The sequence below is a fragment of the Furipterus horrens genome, unplaced genomic scaffold (genome assembly GCF_987537825.1).
Source record: "Furipterus horrens unplaced genomic scaffold, mFurHor1.1.pri manual_scaffold_6, whole genome shotgun sequence".
NCBI classification, from domain to species: Eukaryota; Metazoa; Chordata; class Mammalia; order Chiroptera; family Furipteridae; genus Furipterus; species Furipterus horrens.
Genome location: NW_028327176.1, coordinates 172,526,705 through 172,550,507, shown reverse-complemented (window position 1 = coordinate 172,550,507; position 23,803 = coordinate 172,526,705). Strand labels below are relative to the sequence as shown.

The window sequence follows — 23,803 nt, the reverse complement described above, 5'->3', positions numbered from 1 at the left end:
CTGAACTAGCAGAAATCAAATTCAATACCTTGATTCCTGAATTCCTGTGGGACATCTGGGTTTTCAATGATCTAGTAAGGGAGACACACACAGGACAATTAGTAGATTCAGGCAAGAAAAATCCTGACTCTTAAACAATGAAAAATTCTTGGAAACGAAATGTCAGCCTGAGTGCTCTGGGCTCAGCTAACTCCCCCAAGCTCATCCTCCAGGTCTTGATAGCATTTCATTAACCATAATATTTCGGAAAAGATGCCTGGAACTGAGCTTATCAGTTGCAAAAATAATTCATTCAAGAGTCCAGAAATTTCCTGAAAATTTAAGTCCTATGGTACACTTTATCATTCCAGGGTTCTGAGCTATGACTGGGATCAATACCCACCTAAATAGCTTAGTTACTTTTGCACAGACAAGAATATTTTCCAGGGTCATAGACTACACTCTGATTGGCATAGAATGATCAGGTTTCTGGACTTCAAAATCCAAACGCAAAGATGGCTGCTGGTCAGAAGCACCAGCTTCCTGTTTGATTGGGGGAGCATATTCACTTTCAACTGTCTGACCAGACCAACCATTCTAGGCTGTATCTGGTAGATACAGAACTATGGAGCGAAAGGCAGAACCTTGAAGGAAGGGGGAATAGGAAGAAAAAGATATTTACCAATAGACTGACTTCCCATTGCAGGGAGAATTCAGTGACTACTGAGCAGAGAACAGGAAGGAGGCTCTACAGCCTCCCTACCTCTTAGTTGGGAGGCAGTAAAAGGGCATTTTCATGTTAATCTCCTACCAGATATAGAAATCATCCCATGGCACTATGGTTTGTTTGTTTGTTTATAGGCATATATTTCTACTATTTTCTGTTCATGAATTTGCAAGCTCAGTTGCTTCCACACATTCTTTGTGAAATGCTATGTCAGTGTCTACAGCTCAGTACATGGCTAAATACAAGTTTAAAACAACATTTTCTGGAAGAAACACATCTGAATCATATTTAAGGACAGGAGAACCAACACCACCTACCCACCCCTACCACCAATTCTATACAAGCAGAGTTTTTTCTTTTCAAAGTCAGTGAGTTACAATTTAACAATGCCTTTTGTATTTAACTGATTCAATGATAAAGCTTGATAATCACTTGGGATTTCTGAGGATGCAAAATCAAATAGTATAATCCGTACTGGGAGGTGGGGTGGGATGTGAGTAAGAGAGTAGGTTGAAGGTGCAGTTCATGCTAATGCTTTCAGCATTCTAGACTGATTTCCTTCCCATTGTACTTAAGTCTTCCTCATTCTGAGATGGCCGGTGTTGTCTTTCCAGTGATGGGTCACCCTACACACCACACATCTTCCCCAGGTAACAGTAAGTGTCCTATGGGAGAACACACAGCCTTCTTGGAGGGAACCTCACCATTCCCATGGACCATTCCCCTTTAATAGCTTTTTAAAAATAATCTTTCTTAGGTGGCAAACTTAGTCACCCTAGTAGACACCACAAATACTCAAATATTAGCACACTGAGAACTCTGTCTTTCTGGGACATAGACTCTCCAGGGACTGCATGAGTAATGGAAAGGAGATAACAGGAAACTTTAATTTTCTACCTAGTTTGGGATCTTGCCTTTGGTTGGGTGAGTCCAGATGGTCAGTGATGAGCAGGACCAGAAGGCTGATTAGCCTCACAGTACATAGGACGGAGGCAGGTACCCTTGGGCTTTATTCTACTCTCTACAACTAGACCTGTTCCCTTTCTTATGAAAGAGCAACATGAGCTGAAAGGCTGAGCCATTTGAAACCTAATACTCTCCCACTTAAAAATTTAAAAATAAGATTAAATGACTAATATAATTGAAATCACGTAGAAACTACAAAGTTTTATTTAAATATTTCATCTCAAAACATTAAGATATCATTACCATTACAGTATTTCATCATGTTGTCATTTAGCAAAGATTAAATATGATTGTATATTAAAATGAGGATTCTCAACATCTTGAGTTTCATTTCCATTAAGAATACTTCTTTCTCTTACATGTTTTCTATTTACAGATTTGAATTTCTTTTAAATTAACATTGTCACACCATCATGTTCAAATGCTAGCATAAATGAAATAATTTTAACAAAGGGCAAGCAAATGTAATAAAAAAAAAAAACCCTTAAATTAACATAACTACTTTTTAAATAAAAACTTGGACTTTGTATATAGCGAACATAAAAGAAAAAAATCCGTATTAATTTTTATCTGATTAGTGTTGTGTTTTCAATACCAGTTGCCAGAGCCCATATGAATAACCTATGCAGGGAGTCAATTAAGAGACCAGAAGTTTAGTTCTGGCTCTTTCACTGTTAAGTTCATTAATTTTAGATTTTAATTTCTTCTCTCTGGGCTTCATCTTACTCATTTGTTTTTTATGAGGAATTTTTAAAAGAATTTGAGCAGCTAATCTCAAAAGTTCCTCTCAACTCCATGATTTCCTAAAACTTACATAATAAATGAAGTTAAAAATTAGAAATATTTGAAGTTAAACATGGAGTCTTAACGTTTGCAAAATTAATTTCTAAGATATTTCAGACTGTGACTAAGATTTCCTAGTCTAAAAAATAATAAGGTGTTCACTTTAGAATACTTCTTGTAGTTTTTAAAAGAACTTTAACCTGAATTATTACAGAGGCAGAATTAAAAAAAAAAAATGCCAATTTTGAAGGAGAATAATCCCCTCATTAACATTCCCAGAAGATAATTTATACAAGAAACCAATTACATTTACATTTTCCCGGGAATGCTTATTTTAGACAATCTGTTCGAGTTTAGAGCAAAAAGCTCCTGTAAACTTTGATGCCAGAAAGAAGACAAATCCAGCTTTACCCCAAGGGCACCAGCAGGGGAAGGAGACATTTAGCCATAATCTTTTAGTTAACAAAAAAAAAAAACCCACATATACCCAACCTCAAAGCATGCAATTAACTGCTATTATTTTGAATTTACTTCTAGTATTTGTTCCTATGTCAAATACTTTTATATAATTTTTTAAACCCAAGAATTAAAAAAATATTTTAAAAGAGTTTTATAGTAATGACTAAATAAATTACAGAAACTGTAAGGAAAAACAACTCTCAAAGCTTTGGTGAAACAGGCAAATATATATTTAAGAAGCTTAATTTATATAAATAAATGTTCTTCCAAACCAAGCCAGCTCTTCCTATTGTTTCAGTAGGGAGCAGCCCTGGCAGGGGGTGGGGGTAGGAGGCAAATGGAATGGGGGGACATGTAGGATGTGAGACACGCAACATGCAGTGACACACAAAGACAATGGCAAGACTGTGGGGAATGTGTGAAATATCGCAAGGCTCACCGTATTCTCCTGCCTTTGTCGTAACTGTAAAGTCAAGTCACTCAGCATTTGACTGAGAGTTGCCCGCACAGCAGTGTTTATACTACGCTGGTGACAGCTACATGTGTATGTCTCAATGCATACCTGGTAAAGAAATAAGATAGCAACATACACACTCCGTAGATATCAGTATTACCAACATGCTTTGGAATTAACCAGAGAGGATATGAAATCCCTCTTAAGCAGAAAGTCAGCCTGATTTAGAATTAGTTATCAATGAGTCCTACATGTTATTTACAATCCCCAGGCATTTATGTTTTGAGCATGCAGGAAAACTATTATTTCCCTAAAGATTATCCCTCCTAGAAGCTTATTCTTCTGAACACCAGAGGAAAATGCAACTTCATGGTTTTTAGATATGCCAAATAGCTCTGTCTAGAACAAACTCAGGGGACTGGAAATTAACCAGGAAAAGCTCCATTCAGAGCAAAACAGGAACAGAATTTATTAACTCCTGACTTCTGAGGTGTGAGGAGAGGGTTAGTGAAACCCTGTCTTCTGCTCTATAAACAAGTTTGACCTTGGATTAACTCTCACTCTTCTCCTGTAAACCGGATAAAGGTGGACGTCAGCTGTGTTACTAGGCAGCATGGCTTACAGGAAAACATCCTTTGACCACTTAGCTGTATCTGAACTGGGAAAACTGTGAATGAACTTTAAAAATCTGGTAAGGGGTCACAGGTTTGAGCTTCCCTGAGTGACTCTTGTCATTGACCATGTCCTCTGAGGGAGCTCTGCAAGTTCTGCTCATGGAATTACAGAGACTGGTTCCTATACACAGAGACCCTTGAATAACACAGGTTTGAACTTCTTGGGTTCACTTACACGTGAATTTTTTTAAACTTACAGTATTGATAAATATAGTACAGTACTATAAATGTATTTTCTCTTATGATTTTTATTAACATTTTCTTTTCTCTAGCTTACTTTATTGTAAGAATACAGTGTATAATACATACAACATAGAAAGTATGTGTTAACCAACTGTTTATGTTATCGGTAAGGCTTTCAATCAACAGTAGACTATTAGTAGTTAAGTTTTGGGGGGGGTTAAAAGTTATATGTGGATTTTCTATTGCATGAGGGAGCAGTGCCCCTAACTTTTGTGTTGATCAAGGGTCAACTGTGGTTGAAACATGGGGCTCCTAAACCAAAGTAACTGCTCTCATCTTCTTGCTCCTAAGCTGACCTCTGAGAGCCAGAAACTACTCTCAGTACTGGTGTGAGGCTTCCTGTGAAAGTCAAGTGCCTGCCATTGGCCCATGTCTGCTCCCTGTCCTGCATCCTGCTGAGGGAATATAATGCCAGTTGTGTCCCATCTGGGCCCTGAGAGTCTGATGTCAGGTGGAACCTGAGGAGGCTCTCTGAGGGCTGCAGCCTGGAGAAGTCCCAGCTTGCAAAAAAAAAAAAAAAAAAAAAATCCTATAGTTGAAGATGATGATACTCCATGTCATGACTTTTAGGATTTGATTGCCTCCTATTTCCCTGAAAGGTATAGAGATGGGCATGACAACAAATGCATGCTTTAACTTGGTGCACTTTTTTCTCTCCAGGAGGTATGCTATCCTTTCCATTTTACCACGCATATTTAGACCTGCAAAAATAAAACAAAGGATGAAGGGCACCTAAATTATTTTTCTAGGAATAGCTCCAGGATTATCTACATGGAAAATACTGGGTTCTCACCTAAATGGCAAATTTAATTTGATGAGTGGAAACTGACGTGGGAGAGAGACTAAATGTTAACCTTTGTTGCTACTAATGCTTAAACTAGTTTTCCACCAGGCCTCACTATTATCACCTTTTTGGTAAAATTAAGTGGGTAAAAGTAAATATTTTCTTTTCCTACATTTTAATTAGGCACTCTTGTACTATTTATACATCAGAGTTCAAATTTTCTTTACAGCTTACATTTTCCCAAGAAATCTTTATAACTGTTGATCTTTCAGATCACTAAGCTTAAATTTCAGGAGAAATTTGAAGTCTTAGAAGCATTAAAGATGAAAGAGTAGCTATTTTTAGAGGTGAACTACATACTTTATATTAATATAAACACAATTCTGCTGAATACTAAGAGCCATACCTGCTATAAAACCTTCCTTAAAAGATCCTGTCAGTCACTTTAGACGCATGAGAAAGAGCACACATGAAGAACTGGATTTTAAGTTGCACAAACAGTGCTGTATCCAGACAACTTCCCAAATACCAAATGGATTTTTTCAAGTTTTAATGTCCTCGCCGTTTTCAGTGTTTAGAGATAAAATAGTGGAAACGACTTATTGCAGGAGGCATTTTATTAAGGGAAAGGTGAGCATGTTTACTCTGCTTTTTAAAAAAGGATTAATCTAAGAAGCTTATCCTGCCAAAGTTGGGAGTATAAATACTGCAGGTGACAAAAGGGTGTCTTTCTAAATATAAAAATGAGCATATGTGTGATACCTTGCTATCTTCAGATACCCAGAAAGAAATGCTTTCAGCTATCCTGACAACCCCTAAAGCAAAGTTTCTTACACTGACTATAATAATAATAAATTGGTAAAATGGTAAGGTTCGTAGAACTAGGGTTTCAGTGATAAACCTTACCATTGTATTAAAGGCCAATGATTTTTTACTTTGTGAATGTTCTTCTTTTTCTACTATGGGGCAGTGCTAAAATGAGCACATTGAATCAGAAAAGCTAAGAGAATACCAAGTTCAAATGCAGGCTGAGTTTCTGGGAAAGGGTTCATCAATTTCTTCTTTTCATATCCCCCAAGGCCACTTCTACGTCCCATGCCCTTTGCTTTCGCAGTGTAGGATTGACACTAAAAAGCCTCAGTCCTGGGCCTCTGCCAGAGGTCAAAGGACCACGTCAAGTACCTTGTGAAAAGCCACGGGCCCCTGATCACCAGGGAATGCACGAAGACACAGGGCAGTGAGGAGTTTCGTAATGGACATTTTGATCATTTCATGCATTTGTGGACATCCAGCTTTACGGCATGCTAAACACAACTGAGAGCAAACACAAAGTGTTAGTGAAGCAAAACAAACCCCAACAGCAGAAGGAAAAGAACAAAAAGCTCCAAGTCTGCAAGCCATACACAGCAATAAAAGCTTTATGTCATCGAGTAAGGAGACTGATAAATAACAGTACTAGGTTACACCCAGGGTAGAATCGCTATTATTACATATGAGGCAGCAAAGTGGAATGTAGCAGATAGTCAATATTGGTCAAAGTGATAAATTTTAAAATAGCTTCCACAATTTGCTTACCTTGGCAAAATGTGTATGAGCTTCACTTTGTTGAACTGTGCATTACCCTCTCTTTCCTATTTGAATGGGGTGAGTGGCACAGCTGTGTCAAAACAGTACATGATACTGAGTAATAAGTTCCCTAAAGAGAACAGCTAGCAGGTTTCCCACTGGAAAATGTTTTATGGAGATAAAACTAATTTACGGTGATAAAAATAAAAAACATTAGAGATTAAGCTACAGAAAAGCAGAACTGTGTTTCATATAGGGAAGACTATGAATGCTTATTGATCACATTTAGAACCAAAGAAAATTTTGATTAACACCACAAGTCTAAACAATATGTTGAATCGCAATGACAACTCAGTGACTAGGCTGTTTCCAGGTGAAGAGCAATAAATAACAGGTGGGTATGTAACAGGAGGCACCTCATCAAATGGGTCCTGCTGATGTACACACGCAGGCACGCGCGCGCACACACACACACGTGAACTGAAAGACTGAGCGCTGTGATTGGGTAGGGAAGTTTACTGGTTTTCCTTTTGCATTTTGCTTAAAAGGAAATTCTTAAAGTGCCCAGGCATATATGGAAAAAACTCTGTCTCTTCCCTCTTCCTTAGCCATGTTCTCCTTGGCTTAGCTAACATATCAAAACGGATTAAGACACCTCAACCTGTCAATTTCTGCACCTTCTCAGGCAGAGCCTTCTGCTGGGTCCATACAGGGTCTACTGAACTCCAGCCTCTGCCCTCTGAACCAGCCCAAAAGGAAGCAGTGTGGTTCTCTGCATTGCTCTGTGAACCTTCTAATTCCAGATAAGTTCTTCAAGAGCCATGCAAGCCAGAGATGAATGGAAGTGTGGAAATTTCTCAGAAAACAACTAGTTTGCTCCAAGCCCATCTGGCAGGAAGTAGCCAAAGAAGAGGAACCTCAGAGGAGTCAAACCAGAGTCAGTACAGAGACTGGCCCACCAAGAGGAAAAGAAAGGGTTTCCAGAAGGAAAAGTGGAGAAAGCAGTTCCTTAAAATGGGATTTCCTTGCTGCAGTGGTCTCAGCTAGTTTGAGACAATGGTCTGGGCTCCTTGGGCCCCTTCTCTTGCCAGGAGGTAGGTTTACTCCTCCCAGTCTTAAGAGAACATAACAAATAAGAGGCTTCCAAGAAAAATGGCTCATGTCACCTATCTACTTTTCTTCTGGATTATATCTGGAGACTATCTGTTCTTTAATTGTAGTATACATTATTTGAGGTATGTCTCAGAAATAGACTAAAAAAAGGTATAATATTACCATCAAACATTTCAAGAGTTGTAAATCAGCTTGATTGAAAAACTACTTTAAGGACAACTAGAATCATTGAATTGAAATCTTTGGCAGCAGGTCTTGAGCCTCCATGTTTTTTGAAGCTCCCTGGGGTAACAAGTGGAACTAAATAAAACTAAACTCCAGATTCTCTGATGGTAACTAACATATGCTCAGAAAAGATAAACTAGGTATCAACAGGTAAAGATACCCAGTAAAGTGGCATATGCCTAATGGTCACTTGAATCTATGATCACAAAAAAAGTGAATTTTTTTTCATCAATATTTTTGCTTCACATGTAAAAACACCATAGAGCCATTATCAAATCAAATGCCTTGATAAAGGTCCCAGGTGGATAAGACTCCTAAGAATTTCAGTTGATTGCCAACATTATTACGGCAAGATCCTACTGACATTTTCTGAGATGGAGGTTACCAGGAAGCAATAGAGCACAGTGGTTAACAGCACATATTTGAAATACAAAGAGTCTAGATATAAAGAGTCTAGCTACAGAACCTTAGACAGGAAAATTACCATTTTCCTTGGGATTCTTTATCTAGTTTGATTGTGGCAAAGATTAGAAAAGAGTGTAGGAAAAATGCTATTACTGACATGCCCTAAGAACTCAACTATTATTAGCTACTACATATTATTAATCAGTGTTTTGGAATTGAGGGATGGATGGATAGATGATGTGAAAGCAGAAGGTCCCTGAAAGTAATAACCTTAAAGAATGAAACAATGATCTTTGAGATGGACTTTGCTTCAACCTGGCAGCATGCCACAGAATCAAAGACTAGAAGTTTCCCATAAGTGAAAAGGACCAAACTAGAAAATACACATTTATGAAATAGACTTTCTCACTTTGAGAAAATTGTATAAAGGAACCTTTAGTGGGCATGAGAATATGCCCCAAATCTTTCTAATGAAACCATATCATTAACCATCTTAAAATTAGCTTCATAGAGCTTCTGGTTACGGGACCACCTCTTCCTTAACCCCAAGGCCTCAGCAATTGTTTATTCCCACAGCTTTTCCTCTATTAACTAACCTTGGAAAACCCAACATATCTGTCTATTTGGTATCATAGGGAGAGAAACCTTAGGCCAAGCTTTCAATCAATAGAGAAGAATTATGTATCCATATGAAGTTTTAGAAATGATAATTTATAAAATTGGATGAAAACATGTTGGATATTTCATAATTCTCCATTTCTAAATTTGGTGATATTTCTAATTTTCCTGAATCGTGGAAGATCCTGCACTGAAAAAACTTTCATTATTGCAGTTTAATTAAGCAAGATAAGTTAGACACACACAAATGAAGGCTGTCACCCTCTTATTTACATTTTAGATGCTTAATGATCCTTGTACAGTTTCAGCAGCACCTTGGGGAAATAGCTTCATTTTTCATACTTAAGAACACATCCCATTTCCTGATCAACAGATTTCAGGCTAAGCACTATTCTTGAGTAATGGTCAATGCAGACGAGAGCATGAAAAAAAAGTGTCTGGATTATTTTCCTAACATTTCCACAGCAATTTTAAATGGTTTATTTTAAGGTGTTTTTATAAATCATTTCCTTAGGTATATGAACAGTGAACAGAGGGAAAAAGGTCTTCTTTTACATTTTGTTTTTCAGTTAATGACTTATCTTTATGAAAAGTTCAGATACAACTAGGAAAGCTTCCTGGAGCAATGGGGTAGTTTTAGGCTGAAATGTCCTGCTTTAAAGAAAGAGATGCAGATTTTCAAAGGCTAACTTAGCAGGTAGAAAGCACTTGAGAGCCTGGAAAAATCTTGGGTTTCAGTAAGGCTACAGAACACTATTATTATTATTATTTTTTGTGGCAGTATAACTCTTTTGTAATCCATACTTTTTGGTAATGAAAAAGCATTTCTTAAGTGATTTCTATGGTGAAAAACCAAAGACTGTAAGCTATTCTGCATATTCAAAAACATATATAAAATGAAGGCCTGTATGAAAGATGTTAATTCCTATCTTGTGTATATGAAGTAAACAATGATTTCAGATGATTCTACTATTATCCTTTTTAAATTACTTATACATTAGTCACTTAATAATCTAATATTTATAACTACTGATTCATATACTTACAGTTATAAGTTGTTGCTATGCTTTTCATATAAATAGACCTACTCCATGCTCTTCTTATGCCAGACTACATAAATATGGATTGAGTGGGGGGCATTTCCCCTCTTCTTTAAAGGCTGACCCTGTGTCTTATGGTGCAAACACACACTCGGGAGGAATAGTGGGATAACTGAAGCAGAATCAACTATTAAAGCATTTGAGAAACATGTTTGATATATATCAAGTACTGACAAGTGGGAAAGATAAAGTGTGGAGATGATTTCATGGGAGGAGAAGACAAAAGGCAAGAAGGTTAGAAGAATCAAAAGCCTGCACATATTGGGGGTCGCCATCGAGAGGATGTTGCTGCTAGGTGGGACTCCGTACTTTCCAGGTGGTCTGATTAGCCGTCACAGAGGCGAGGCAGCTGTCCCCTGGGTGTTAGCCACACATGACCTTTAGATCTCATTTTAATGAGATCATACTGTATTTACTTGTGGTAGTGCTTCTCAAACTTTAAAGTGCATATGAGTCATAGGGGGAATCTTATAAGAAGGGAGATTCTTATTCATTGATCTGGGCCGGGGCCTGAGGGGCTGCCCATGCATTGAATGGACCACACTTGAGGTCTCAGAGCACAACAGCTCATTTCGACATGGTTTTACAACAAAGCGTGGCTGGAGGGAACACTAGGTATCAGAGGAGTGACTTTCAACTTGATTTCTACCATAGAATCATAGGGGAGCAGGGGGGCTTTTATAAAATTTGCATGCCTAAATCCCTTTGAGACCAAAAACTCAGAAATTCTGGGGCAACCCTAGGCTAATTACTTATTTTTTATTTTTATTTTTTACTGTGTGGTTGCCTCTCACTTGCGCCCCCAACTGGGGACCTGACGTGCAACCTAGTAATGTGCCCTGACTGGGAATTGAACCAGTGACACTTGGCTCACAGGCCGATGCTCAATCCACTGAGCCACAGCAGCCAGGGCTTCTAATTACTTTTGCTAACACCTTCTAGGTGACTCTAATGTGCAGACTTCAGTGAGAACCACTGACCTCAAAGTAAGGCCTCCGAAGCTTTGCCACTGTACGTAATCCCACATGTTAGGAGAGCAAAGAGGGAAAGTCAAAGTTTAATCAAGTAACTACTAGAAATAGTCCACCTTCTATAGGAACCTATACAACCCGTGGTTAAGCCTGTCTCCTGTTCTGATCTTTCATCACTGTCAGCTATGAACTAATGCATTCTACTCTCTTAATAAAAAGATATATTTTAAAGATAAAAAGCAAGATTAGTTTAATTTCAACATTGGGTCTGCAGGGTATTCATGCTTCGGATGAGGGGAGGGGTGGCCCCTGTGGGTGGGCCACCCACAGCGAGCTGATGACACAGCCTGTGCGGCAGGTGTACAGACTGAAAGGTCTGTCACCCACTGGTCTTGTACCCTGGTCCTACCACTTCCTAAGTGCCTGATTTTTGGAAGTAAGTGAACCTCTCTCCCTGTCACCTTCCTTATCTATAAAATATGGATATCAGTATTCCTGCTTCACAGGATTGTTATGTGGGTTATAGGGTTAAATATAGGAAACATTCTTAGAACAGTGCCTGGCAGAGAGTAAATGCTAAATACATATTAAGTGTAGCTATAGAACACTGTCTCTGAGGGTATGTACCTGTCTCTTGCCAGAACAAGTGAGGTTGTATGTTTTCCACCCCCCTCAGAATTACTGTCTTTGAGAGGGAATGGCCACAGAGTGCCCAGAACTAGAGCTCAGCCTGGTAGAACTGTGTTGAGTTGCAGCCACGTCTGATGAATAAAGGCCCACTGTTCTTCTCAGCAGGAGGAACATTCTCTAGGGTATTTCTCTTGGTGGCTTTTTGATCGGTGCTGGGTAGTGACCCCCCAGGCCCGGGGACCTGTAGTGCTCGGCATGCTCGCAGATCACTCAGCCTTCCTCAGCTGACTGGCATGTAAATGTCCTTATCCATGGACTGGCCAGGCAGGAGAGCATAATTATTCTTCTTCTTGAAGGTGATGTCCATGCCAGGTCCAGAGTGGCCACTCCGCACCTCTCCATTTATCAAAAATGCTTTGAAGTGGTGACTTTTGTGGTCATTACAAAGCAGTCTCCCTATCCCTGCTGTGCTGGAGAATCTTCCAGAATGCCAGTCAACAGAGCAGAGTGGTGGATCTCAGAGAGGCCTGGGAGAGGGGCAGCCTAAATTGTTGGTCCTGCCACAGACAGGGAGGTGGAAGAATCTTCTTGTGAGCCTAAAAATATCTTCTGGGATCCTGCACATTACAAAGGAAAGGCCGCTACTATCAAAAACAGGATAAAAAGTTTATATTTAAGACCTTTACCAAGTTCTTCTTCCTTCAGAGAAAGAGAGTCCCAGGCCTTTATCATGAACAGTAACTCAAAGCTAGCATTGGAAGTAACAGGTTTTCCCATGATGGTCTTGCCCCTGCTGCATTACCTGTACACGGGCAAACTCTTTTCCAACTAGGGAATCGCAGAGGGCTGCAGACAGGATGAGAAGGGGGAGTGAGCTTGTTACTATTCTCTCAGGAAGCTGGCCCATCGATGACCTATCCTTTCAGGGTCATGGCCACAGCATTACTTAATGGTAACCTGGACACCATCATCATCTGAAGTTCCATAACAGCACTGACCAAGCATTTACCATGTGGTCAGATATTCATGGGATGCTGTTTACATGGATTGTTTTTCTTGTCCAATTGGTTCAACCACACTGTGGGATGGGTTCTGTTAGCACTGCTTTTAGAGAGAACGGGCTGAAGCCAGGGCAGTATCCAAGGCAACACTCTGGGGGCGGCTAAGCCAGATTTACATCTGAACGTGGCATTCCAGAGCCCCTGCTTTTACCCCCAAGCTCCAGGGCTTTATCTTTGCATCTCCTGTGGGCTGAGATTTTCTTCAAAAACAAAAAGTTTTCTTTTTCCTTTCTAAGTGTTGGTAGAGATGACCATGCTCTGCTGTTTCACTCAATCTGGACAGGCCCACCAAGTCTTTACCCTCTGGGAATGCCCTTCACTTGGGTGGTCCACGGCAGTGCATGTCCACTATTCAGGAATTACATCCCATATCTTTCAGATTCTTATTCAAAAACTGGTTCCTGTGAGGAGGGTAAAGGCAACCCACTACTCTTGAGGGACAGCTTGGATTTCCTGGTGGTCCTCCTCCCAACTCCGGGTTCTGCAACAACCTGTGCCTGCCCCCACCAGCCCCAGGGACCTGCTGGACAGTGACATGTTGCATTTCCCTTCTCGGCCTTCACACGGCAAAGGACTAACGTGCCTGTCTCTTACACGCTATCCCTGTTTCTTGCTGTGATCAGAAACTACACTTGTCATTTTAAAGCAATGGGGTATCTAAAATAGTTAAATCCTGAGAAACAGAGTATTGAATGGTGGTTGCCAAGGGCCATAAGGGTAAATAGAGAGGTACTACTATTCAATGGGTGTGAAGTTTCAATTATATAAGATGAGTAAGTTCTAGAGATCTGCTCTACAGCATTGTGCCTACAGTTGCCATTACAGTATCATACACTTAATGTTTTGTTAAGAAGGTAGATCTCATCCTAAGTGTCCTCACCACAGGAAAAGAAAATGAACTTGCAAATAATAAGAGTACTCATAGGTAGTGCTTAAAATTCAGTTTAAAATATATTGATAGCTATTCTTGTTCTTTACCTATACAGAGTAAAACATATAAATGTGTTAAAGTGTTCTTTCCACGTATATAAATACACATTTGAGAGCTGATTTATATTGTAGTAAGAGGTCAGCTAATTATCTGCTTTATATTTTGATAGACACGTAAAAATGGTATGTGTGCTCAAATAATTCTCTCTTAATTTTCACCATTTAATGGCACACAGTAGTGTAAAAGCCCAGGAATTGGCCAATATAAATACTACCCAGGATGATGTTACCTATGCAAGGTGATGGGTATGTTAATTAACTTGATTGTGGTGATATCAAAACATTGAGTTGTACAGCTTAAATATATACAACATTTATTTGTCAATTAGACCCCAATAATGATGAGAAAAAAAAGATGAAAAAAGAAAACCTGCCCCAAGTGTTTAGCACTACCTTGTGTACTCAATAAATAGTAATCATTGTATAAACAAAAATTCATGAGCACTAATAGGCTTTCTTTTTCTCCATAATTTCAGAATGCAGAATACTATTGCCTCATTAAGGTCTGAAAATGTCCTCTTGTCAAAATATACAAACCCTGAAGATATTCCTTTCAAGAAATGGAAGAAAAATTAGTCTAAGCATATTAAAGTACAGCTCTGGAATGATGAGGTTTCCAAAAACCAAAGGCATGTGGCAGACAGTCAAGAAGCCATGTTTGGAGTGCTGGCAGGTACTATTACTCTAGGCTGCAGTATAGATGGAAAAGAGAAGGCTTTCCAGTGATAGCTACCAAATGCATTCATCAGGGTTTATTTAATCAATAAACATCTCTCTAAATCCATACTTGGTTTCTTAAAAACCTTTTTAAAAATAAAAATCAGATACTTTTCAATTAAACTTAGGAAAAACAGACTAAGAGTGTAATCTGAGGTGCCACACCTAACTGCGGCCGGGTCGGGAGAACCAGTACTGTTATTTCCAGGGTTAAAGCCTAGAGCTAAGCAAAGCAAAGCATGCAGAACGCCATGACTGAGAAGGATGGACCACACAGCTTACTTCCCAAAGATCCGGCCCTTAGTGGATATTCCCCACAGTCATGAACAAGGAAGGGCTCACCCCCCTGCTGGGCTCTGCTCCCCCCAATGTGTATGCCAGCTGGGGTAAAGCAGCTGTCAGCAAGCAGCACAAGCGTGGGTAGCATTAGGGCTGGGGGAGCTGCGGGCACTCACCTCCGCAATCTTCAGCACAGCACTCCCGTTCAGGTCGAAGGTTGGAGTGTAGGTTATGCAGAGTAAAACCTTTACCAACAAGGAGGTGAAGGAAGAAGGAAGAGAGAAGGGGTTAAAAATTGAGAAAATAATTTTTATTCCACGTGGCCTCTGTGTGGTCTTGTTTATGGCTCCTTTGTTCTTTGCTTTGTCAAATATGTTGCTGTTGCACCCACTGCTCTCTAATTAGTGGTCACATGCTGTCCGATAAACTAGAGACATACTTTTAAAAGTAAAGGCTGCTACCCTCTTGCACAGGGAAGGATCACTGCAAGACAAGCCAGAAATAGCATTCCTCAATAACTCCAGGAGGTCTCTTTAATAATAACGAAAACCAAATGGCCATCCTCAGTGCTGGGCACTGTACGTGAATGATCTAGGTTGCTTTTTAAATAAGTGTCATTATTATTGTCCTTATTTTACTGATAAGGAAATGGATGCTCAGAAGAATTAAATAAACTGCCCAAGATCACTCAGGTAACAAGTTGTGGAGCTGAGTTTTGACCCAAGTACTCTGACTCCATGTCTTGAACCACTGTCTCTCCTTCTTCCTAGACCTAAGCATCACTGTAATTTTCTGTCCCTGTCCCCTTCCCAAATGCACAGGGGATTAGAAATTCTTAAATGGACACACTTTCCTCTTCCCTCCTGTGATTTCCCTCAGAATGCTGCCCAGGATTTACTTATCAGTCCCAGATTCCCCTTATTCCCCAGGATATATAGACAGCAAATCAGTGACATTTGCAAGATCTTTAACGACTATTACAAATCTACCTTTCTACTTGTAGAGCTATTAGAGAACAGATCAATGAAAGCCTGTGGCATTTTAAGAATTGCTTCTAATTTCAAAGGTAAGATGCAAGACTCTGCCCTTTCCATTTGGCTTCTGATGCTGTGACTTTGCTCGCTGGCAGCCTCAGTCAGCAAAGTGCCGGTTTCTGCTCCTTGGTCCAAAACCCAACAGCCATGTCCTGCCTGCACCTTGGCCTGTTGGTGGCAGCCTTCCGAGAATGTTTCTCATCTGGTCTTGTCCAATGCACGAAAGAGCACTGAAGCCTAGTCAATTCACGTAACACAGGCTATACAGCTCATCAGCACACCAAAAAGTGCAATTGTAGATGGGACAAGGAATCTCTCCTAATATCCTCTGAGTCACTGGCCTGGCCAGTCCTGGGAAAGCAAATATGAAGTCTGTCCAGAAGGTATCCAGCCACGTAATATGAAAAACAGACATTTATTGAAGAAGATACAAGAAACACTATACATAGGACAATGACGCCTCAGTCCCCTTCAAAGCAAGCAACTTGGGACCTCACACAGTCCTCCCAATTGTCATTAACTGTCCCATCATATTTTGCTGAATCTCATCGATGGTCTTAAATCTATTTCCTTTCAAAGGTAAAATTAGTTTTGGGAAAAGCCAGAATTCCCAGGGCACCAAATCTGGGCTGTGGCGGGGGGGGTGGGGGGTGCGGTGCGAGTCACCTGTGTGATTTGCTATTTCACCAAAAAACTCTGCATGAGACATGATGCATGAGTGGGCACATTGTCATGACGGAGCTGCCAATCACCAGTTGCCCATAGCTGCGGCCCTCTGAATCATCTGAATAGTTTCTGTAGAGGAAAGTTCAAGCTTAATGCAAGATTTGATACAGATTTATTGCTCTACACGATCAGTCATTTTGAATGTGATGGCCACACAGTACACAAGCTCACTCAATGGCATCTACTGCCCGCACTGGCTAATACAGTGAAGTCATCATTGTTCACACATGCTCATTTTAGTCCACTGTCCTCGGCTGCCAGGTTGCATTGATATCACGCATTGTTCTCATATTAACAATGGCTGGAATTTTTCCGGACAGACCTCATATGTGTGTAATTAAAAAAGGAAAGGGGAGAGGGGTTTGCTGAGATCAGATAAGTTTATTGTGGGTCTGCTCCTCAGTTTAAGGTGCCTGATATCCTAGAATTGACTCCTGATAAAAATCATCCCAATGCCATGCTGGCTAGAAGAGAGAAATTATGGGAGCATCTGCTCTATGGCTTCATAGGAAAAGGCTTATTTTGTTAATGACTATCTTTGCGGGGTTGGGGTTTGGTATGCAAGAAAACTATAGACAACAGAGACACCAGGACTGGCCTGGGGAGAGGTCACATCTTCTAATACCTCTATCTTGGTTGTACCTTTGCCAGAAACCCTCCTATGCTTGTTCCTCATGCCACTCATTTGATTGACTTCTTTCAGGTCTCAACTCAAATGTCACCCCAAGAGGCAACCCGCCTTCCCGATCACCCTCTCTAATATGGCCTCTATTGCATCTCTGTTTCATTTACTTCAGAGCATGTACCTACCAGCCTCATAAACTAATGATCTGTTTACTTATTTAGAATCTTCCCATTAGACTATAACTTCTATCGATCATCTGAAAGGCCTTCAGGCTTTCTCATATGATGTGTTCTTACTTTAGGTTTTTGCGGCTTCGCACAGCTTCCTTTTCTTGAGTGGTATTTCCCCTCCCCCTCCCCCACCTCCATGTATATGGCAGGCGGGTGGGAGGGAATGAGAAAAGGGCTGGTGGAGGTGGTGGTCTGTGGGCATGGGGAGGTGCATGGGTCCATTTGGATTCTTGGCTTTATAGGTATTCACAATAAAGACTGACAACTGGCAGTTCTTTACATTATAAAAATAATGATGGTTAATAATGTTTCTTATAAGACTGACGATCAACTGTCTGCCTTCCATCCTATGTACGTTCATACCAAGTGCACAAAAGTAGGTTTGAAAAGAAACAATCAAAACCATAACCCGACTTTCTGTGAGCACGAGCTGCTTTGGGGCAGCAGTGGCTAGAGGAAGCAGGAGCAAGGCCTCCGGTGAAGTCTTTGGGAAGGGCGCCCAGTGGGCAGTATTTGGTAATCGCGATTCTCAGGGAGCAGAGGAGGAGTGTCCACTCCCTCTGCCACAGGGGAGCTGGGAAATGTACAGGGAGGCCTTGCAATTAGAGTCTGCAGCAAACAGGCTCCCTGTCCCCACCCAACACTGATTTTGTCCGAAAGGTCTTTGAAGAAAGGCTTTCTACACCTGATGCCGGGCTGCCAATACCTAAAGACTTACTGAGCTCTATGCAAAAGCTACGCACAACCAAGAATAACGAAAGGAAGGTGAAGCCCAGTAATGAAGCTAGTCCTTAGGCTCGCACAGTTCATTGTGTTGGAAGCACAGCAGGTTTTAATTACAGGACTGACAGTGCCCACGGTCCCCCGTGACTCACAAGATATATAAAGGGCGCACAGTGTCTAGCAAGGATGATGCAGCTGACAGAAATGACTTATCAAAAATGCTAAATGGAAAAACAGTTAATGTGCCCAACACCTAGCAAGCATTAATTCACTGAATTAAATCAAAGCCTGGATGAAAGGAAACTTGGAGTGACAACAAATTAATTTATAGTGTCTGACTCCCACTGCATATTGAGAGAGCAAAAATTTTTTAATTCATATTCTGAGCACGTTGGCCTCAAGGCAAACAGGAACACTTAAATATCAAGGGCAATTCTATTAAAAATGCACCCCTCATGGGGTCCTGAAATCATACTGACTACATTATTACTGAACAGCAGGAACGTGAGGGATAGACAGGCAGCATCTTGCAGTCTCTCTATAAATGAACTAAAAGGATAGGGAAAAAAGACCCAAAGTCTTCCATTAAAGGGAAAAATCATTACAAAGGCTACAAAATTCCTAATCACTAAAAAGCAAGAACTGAAGAGCTACAATGAGCAACAAGCAACCCTGCATTTTTACATGGGCCTAGAAACCCTGGATTAAAAAAAAAAAAAAAAAAACACTGGAAAGGAGAAAATGAAGCTTATTTATTTTAAGAATTGGCACAAGTGAAAATAATCTGGCAATTCAGATATGCCAAAGAGAAGCCGTAAAGTGCTTCATCTCAGTGAAAAAGTATGTATAGGAAAAAATATGTAGTATATATAGGGTCTGGTACTCTTCAAGGTTTTAGGCATCCACCAGGGATCTTGGAACATATCTCCCACAGGTAAGTGGTGGTGGGGACAATGGTATATAATAACTTTGAAGGTTGGAGAACATCAGGACTGGAGAAGAAAGACTTTGCAGATGAGATGACATATGAGCCAAGCTAGAACATAGGTTGGAACCTTACTGCACATCAATTTAAATGCCGCACATTAAGTGTTTCGCATGCATGATCTTAGAGCTGGTCAGACCAACAAATCACAACTAAAACTAACTGTGCTGAGACAAATTGGAAATTGGAGCGATAAAGCAGACACTCTGTAAGACACCGATGAAGTGAAAGACAGATTCCAGTCATTCCGCTGGAAACAGACTGACTGGGGTGCATCTGGCAAAGGGACGCGGGCAATCCCTAAGTAGAAAGGCATGGCCACTGTATCTGAAAGCTGGGTGCCATCCCACTGCTGTTCTCCCCACCCACTCTCCAATGTTCTCTCATTACTGTGGCTAAAATTTCTCCTACCTCCTCCATCCTATGTGCTTCACAGAGCTTTATGTTAGATATTAATAAAGTAACATATTTTGAAGAACAATGATACCCCTTGTTCAAAATGCATAATACAGGTATTACTGCTACAGATGTCACAATCACAGAATGGGCAGAAAATGTAAAATGCTTTCTCTACGGCATTTATTTGGAGCAGTTTAGATATAATGCTTAAATCTGTGTGCCCTCTCCATCCCCCTTAGATTCATAAGCTCCTCAGTATCATAGTTAGGTCTGACTTTTGGATGCCCACCATGGTAACAGCACCTTGCTGTGCCCTGGGAAGCCTGGTGAGTCCTGGCCCAATGTCCATCCCTCCTATGCACTGTCTGCATGAGTAATCAACCTCAGGGAGTGTCCATAGTCAGTAGTCAGTGGGACTGAGCACCAATGTGCTTAGTTATTATTATAAAATTTGTAGACAATGTGTTAAGATGGTTGAAAGATACGTTGAAAACTGTACTGGGAATCTGAATGTCAGATCTAGGTGGTATGATTAGCTAATGGCCATTTTGCAACCACATCTGAAGTTTCAGATGAACTGGCTAGAGCAATCGGAACTTAGTAAGCCTCCTTTTGGGGTGTCCAGCCAACTGGCGGGAACTCACTCTGGACAGCGAGAAAACCACCTCCACTAGCCACGGGGCATCTCCTATGAGACTTAGGGAACCTTCTCCCTGCCTGACATCTTCTGCTCTGTTCTGCCGAGAACCTAGCTTTGCCACTTTACACAGTAAATGGCAACTTGCCTAACACGTTTCAAAGATTTCAGGTCTGCTAAAGTTCCAAGTGAGTCCTTAGCAGGACCCTTTCCAGGGGGTAGAGAAGTGATTATGAACTTACTGCACAGCATCTGCATGTCCACTCTATGTCTTTACTTGCATGCTGAATTACTCGGACTCCCTTTCATTCAGTCAGCAAACATTTACTGAGGTGTCACCAGGGGTCAGATCTGGCACTAGGTGTTGGGCATACAGGGAACAAAAAAGGCCCTGATCCCCCCAAAACATGGTTTTGAAGACAGTAATAAACTAAGGGATGATGATAAGTAGTTATGAGCATTGTGACTGGAAAAATACACTGTGCTCTGGGAAAGCTTATCAGGGTCCAACACAGAGCACACTAGTTGTGATGCTATTTTCACTTTTCCATAGAAGTGTAAATTTAATATTTTGTAACAGATATAATTAATAAATTAAACTCAGGAAAGAAGACAAGAGTTCCATCAAAAAGCAAGTTGATTTGGAGTCAACCTACCCAAAGGCACATTGAGGACATGGGGGCAGATTGAATGAATGAGGAATTCTTCTTTCTTTCTTTCTTAAACTATTCAAATTATCTTAATTTATATATGACTGCTTCCTGAGGTGATTGTGGTTTCATTTTTTCAAATATTAGATGTTATTTATAAGTCGAGCCAAACAAAATAATCTACTAGAGCTCAGAAAAGTATCTAAAAACTGAAGGATAGACCACAGAAGGCCTTGGCTTCTCCTGCACGGAGAGGAGCAGACTCTCTTGAAATCCTTAACGCCAGGCACATTTCAAACCCCAGCTCTAGTTCTGGCTGGAGGTTTAGCTGTTACTTAATGCATGCTGCCTTCTGGCCTGCATGGATATTGGCTGGAAACTTCATAAAATGAAAAGTAACTGCATAATTCCTTCTCTTTAGAAACATTCCGGTTCTTTTTTTACTTTGTTAAATTCAGCAGAAATGAGGACAAAAACTCAGTGACAAGCCTTTCTCTGAGCTGCCGGCACAGCCCACTTCTGCATGTGCAGCCTTAAAGAGTGAATGGCTGAAGGGTGTACCTGGGCCCTGAAATAGAAACGAATTCCTTCCCTCCTGTCCCATGCACAAGCAACAAAGCAGGCTCAGTCTTGAAGAATGGCAGAATGTATATTTTTAGAGTGAGGGTGGGAAGGTGTTCCAAAGTACACATCTACAATTTCAAAGAACATTTTCTTACCATCTATTTTAAAATGTGGATGCCTAAGATAAGCCTTGTTTCCATCAAAGTCTCAACACTATAGACACTTTGAGTCAAATCTTTTTGTGGGGGACTGTCCCATGCATTGCAGGATGCTTAGCAGCATCTCCGGTCTCCGCCTTCTAGATGGCAGTGACAGTCCCTCCTAAAGATGGAACAACCAAAAATGTCTCCAGAAATTGCCAAATGTCCTTGAGGGGACAAAATGGTTCCCAGTTGAGGTCCAGTTTTAGATCATTATACCCCACATGCCTCATAGACAGATATAGAAGAGGACCTCTGCCACATTACTCTGCTTCCAAAAGCCTCAGAGCTACAGCCCAGGACTTCTGGGGGGATCTGGGACAAGGCACCGGTCCTTCACTGTGCTCCTGAGACCTCGGACTGATGGTAGCAACAGGTAGTTAAGCTACAACCGCAATCTTTATCTAGTTTCAAAAATACTAAACCAAATTATTGTGTTGCCTGAAACTTCCGTCACTCTTATCACTTAAATTGACTTACCTTAGGCTGAGGTCACAGGTAATTAGAAAAATCACTTCATCTGGCTCAAACTGCCCAACTTCTGGCAAAGAGCTATTCTGAGAGATATTCTTAGTCAATGGAAGATTTTGCTAGAGTTCCTGAGTGCCAAGTTTGAAAAACAGTTCAAATTACTCATTGGTTTATGGTCATGTCTCAGTTCTTTTCTGGCCTTTATTAGTTGCCATTGGTAATAAGTATGATATTCATTGATTCATTAGATGTGCCCTTAGCACCTAATTCTAGGAAATGCTGTACCAGTGATATCTGTAGAAAAATAAGTAAATATTAAATTATAATAAACTTAGCTATTCACTTGAACAAATCAACCATTCTTATTTTTCACTCTAAACCCTCTCCTTTGGCAAACTCTCATAATCCTTATCTCTAACTAGAGGCCTCACAAATCTGTTTCTAGAGCCACATTTTCTCCCAAGTTTCAGTCCTTAATTTCAGCTTCTAAACATAACAAATAAATATATGCAACTTCATGAAAATCACATAAATTCCACTATGTCTGTAATATCATAAATAACTAATGCTTCTTCTTGCTTTAAAATTCTTAATCATGCAACCATTAAAATTATAATTAAAGAAATACATATAGGCATGTGGGAAATGCTTATAATCTAAAGGTAAGTGAAAAGCAAAAAATAATATATACACAATGATATAACTGTAAACACATGAATAGATATGATCAGAAATGACTATACAAAATATGATTAGAATGAACATACAAAAATCAGTCATGTTAATGAGATTTACAATTGACTTTTTCTATTTTGGAAATCTTGTAATGTTAAACTTGTGTATTTCTTTACATTATTCTTCAAAAACATTATAACTCTTTAATATCTGACCATATGAACTCACACTATCTCTCTCCTAAGTTGGCCCCTTGAAACCCATGATTCAGTCAGAAACTCTCGCTGCAAGTTCTGTAATCATCTTGGATTTTCCCTTTCCCTGCACATACCCCCGTCACTGCCAGTCACCAGGTGCCTCTGTTTTCTCTCTTCTTCTGCTACTTTGAATTATAGTACATGTGTGTATCTTTGAATTATGGAATTATTATACAACTACCTTGAATTATGCTAAATGTGCACATCTTTATCTCTATTAGATTATAAACCCTTATCTTTGAATGTTTTGCTTTCAATTCTATACAGTTTTATATGTGGTTGGTAATAAAAATATAGTCACTGAACAGCCAAAGAAAATAAAGTCTAGAAGAAAACAAACTTAAAAGTTCAATTATCTTTCCCAGTTTAATATGTGTCAAATTTATTTTGACCTAATCTCACAGCTGAATTTTTAAGAAGTAAATTTTACCAGTACGTCCCAAATAAAAATTTTACTCCTTCTTTCTCTTTCCTTCCCTCAAACCTTCCCCAGAATAGTCACCTTACCTCAGAGTCTCTACTCATATATACATGAGGCTTTTGATGATTTTATCGTGAATGCTTATAGACATGACCCATCAAGCCCTCAAGATCAAGTGTTTGAGGAGCTAAAGCCAATCTGATTCTCTTTATATTAGACATTTAATAATTAAAAAGCTCTTATAGAATATTTGAATATCAATTCTGCTTAGTAGGATGGATCAGTAACTTATTGGTACAGATAAAATAAGGAGGTGTTTTCTGCAGACTGAAGTCATGGCTAATGGTTCAGAACTGAATCTGGGTGGATAACTGCTATATAATAATTCACAAAATTCTTTTAAGCTACAATTCAACAGTAGTAAATAGGATAAGCTCTTTTTTTTAGTAATCAGAAATATGA

General features: G+C 39.9%; 1 protein-coding gene across 1 annotated transcript in view; it reads right to left on the bottom strand.

Annotated features, from left to right (window-relative positions):
• Positions 1-23,803, bottom strand: part of ARFGEF3 (ARFGEF family member 3) — a 157,450-nt gene that overhangs the window by 82,017 nt on the left and 51,630 nt on the right. Inside the window, exons 5-7 of the mRNA XM_090279907.1 lie at positions 14,921-14,989; positions 6,252-6,383; positions 29-71 (exon numbers count right to left, since the gene is read on the bottom strand). Coding sequence (XP_090136033.1) covers positions 29-71; positions 6,252-6,383; positions 14,921-14,989 — 244 coding nt within the window. The remainder of the gene's footprint in view (positions 1-28; positions 72-6,251; positions 6,384-14,920; positions 14,990-23,803) is intronic.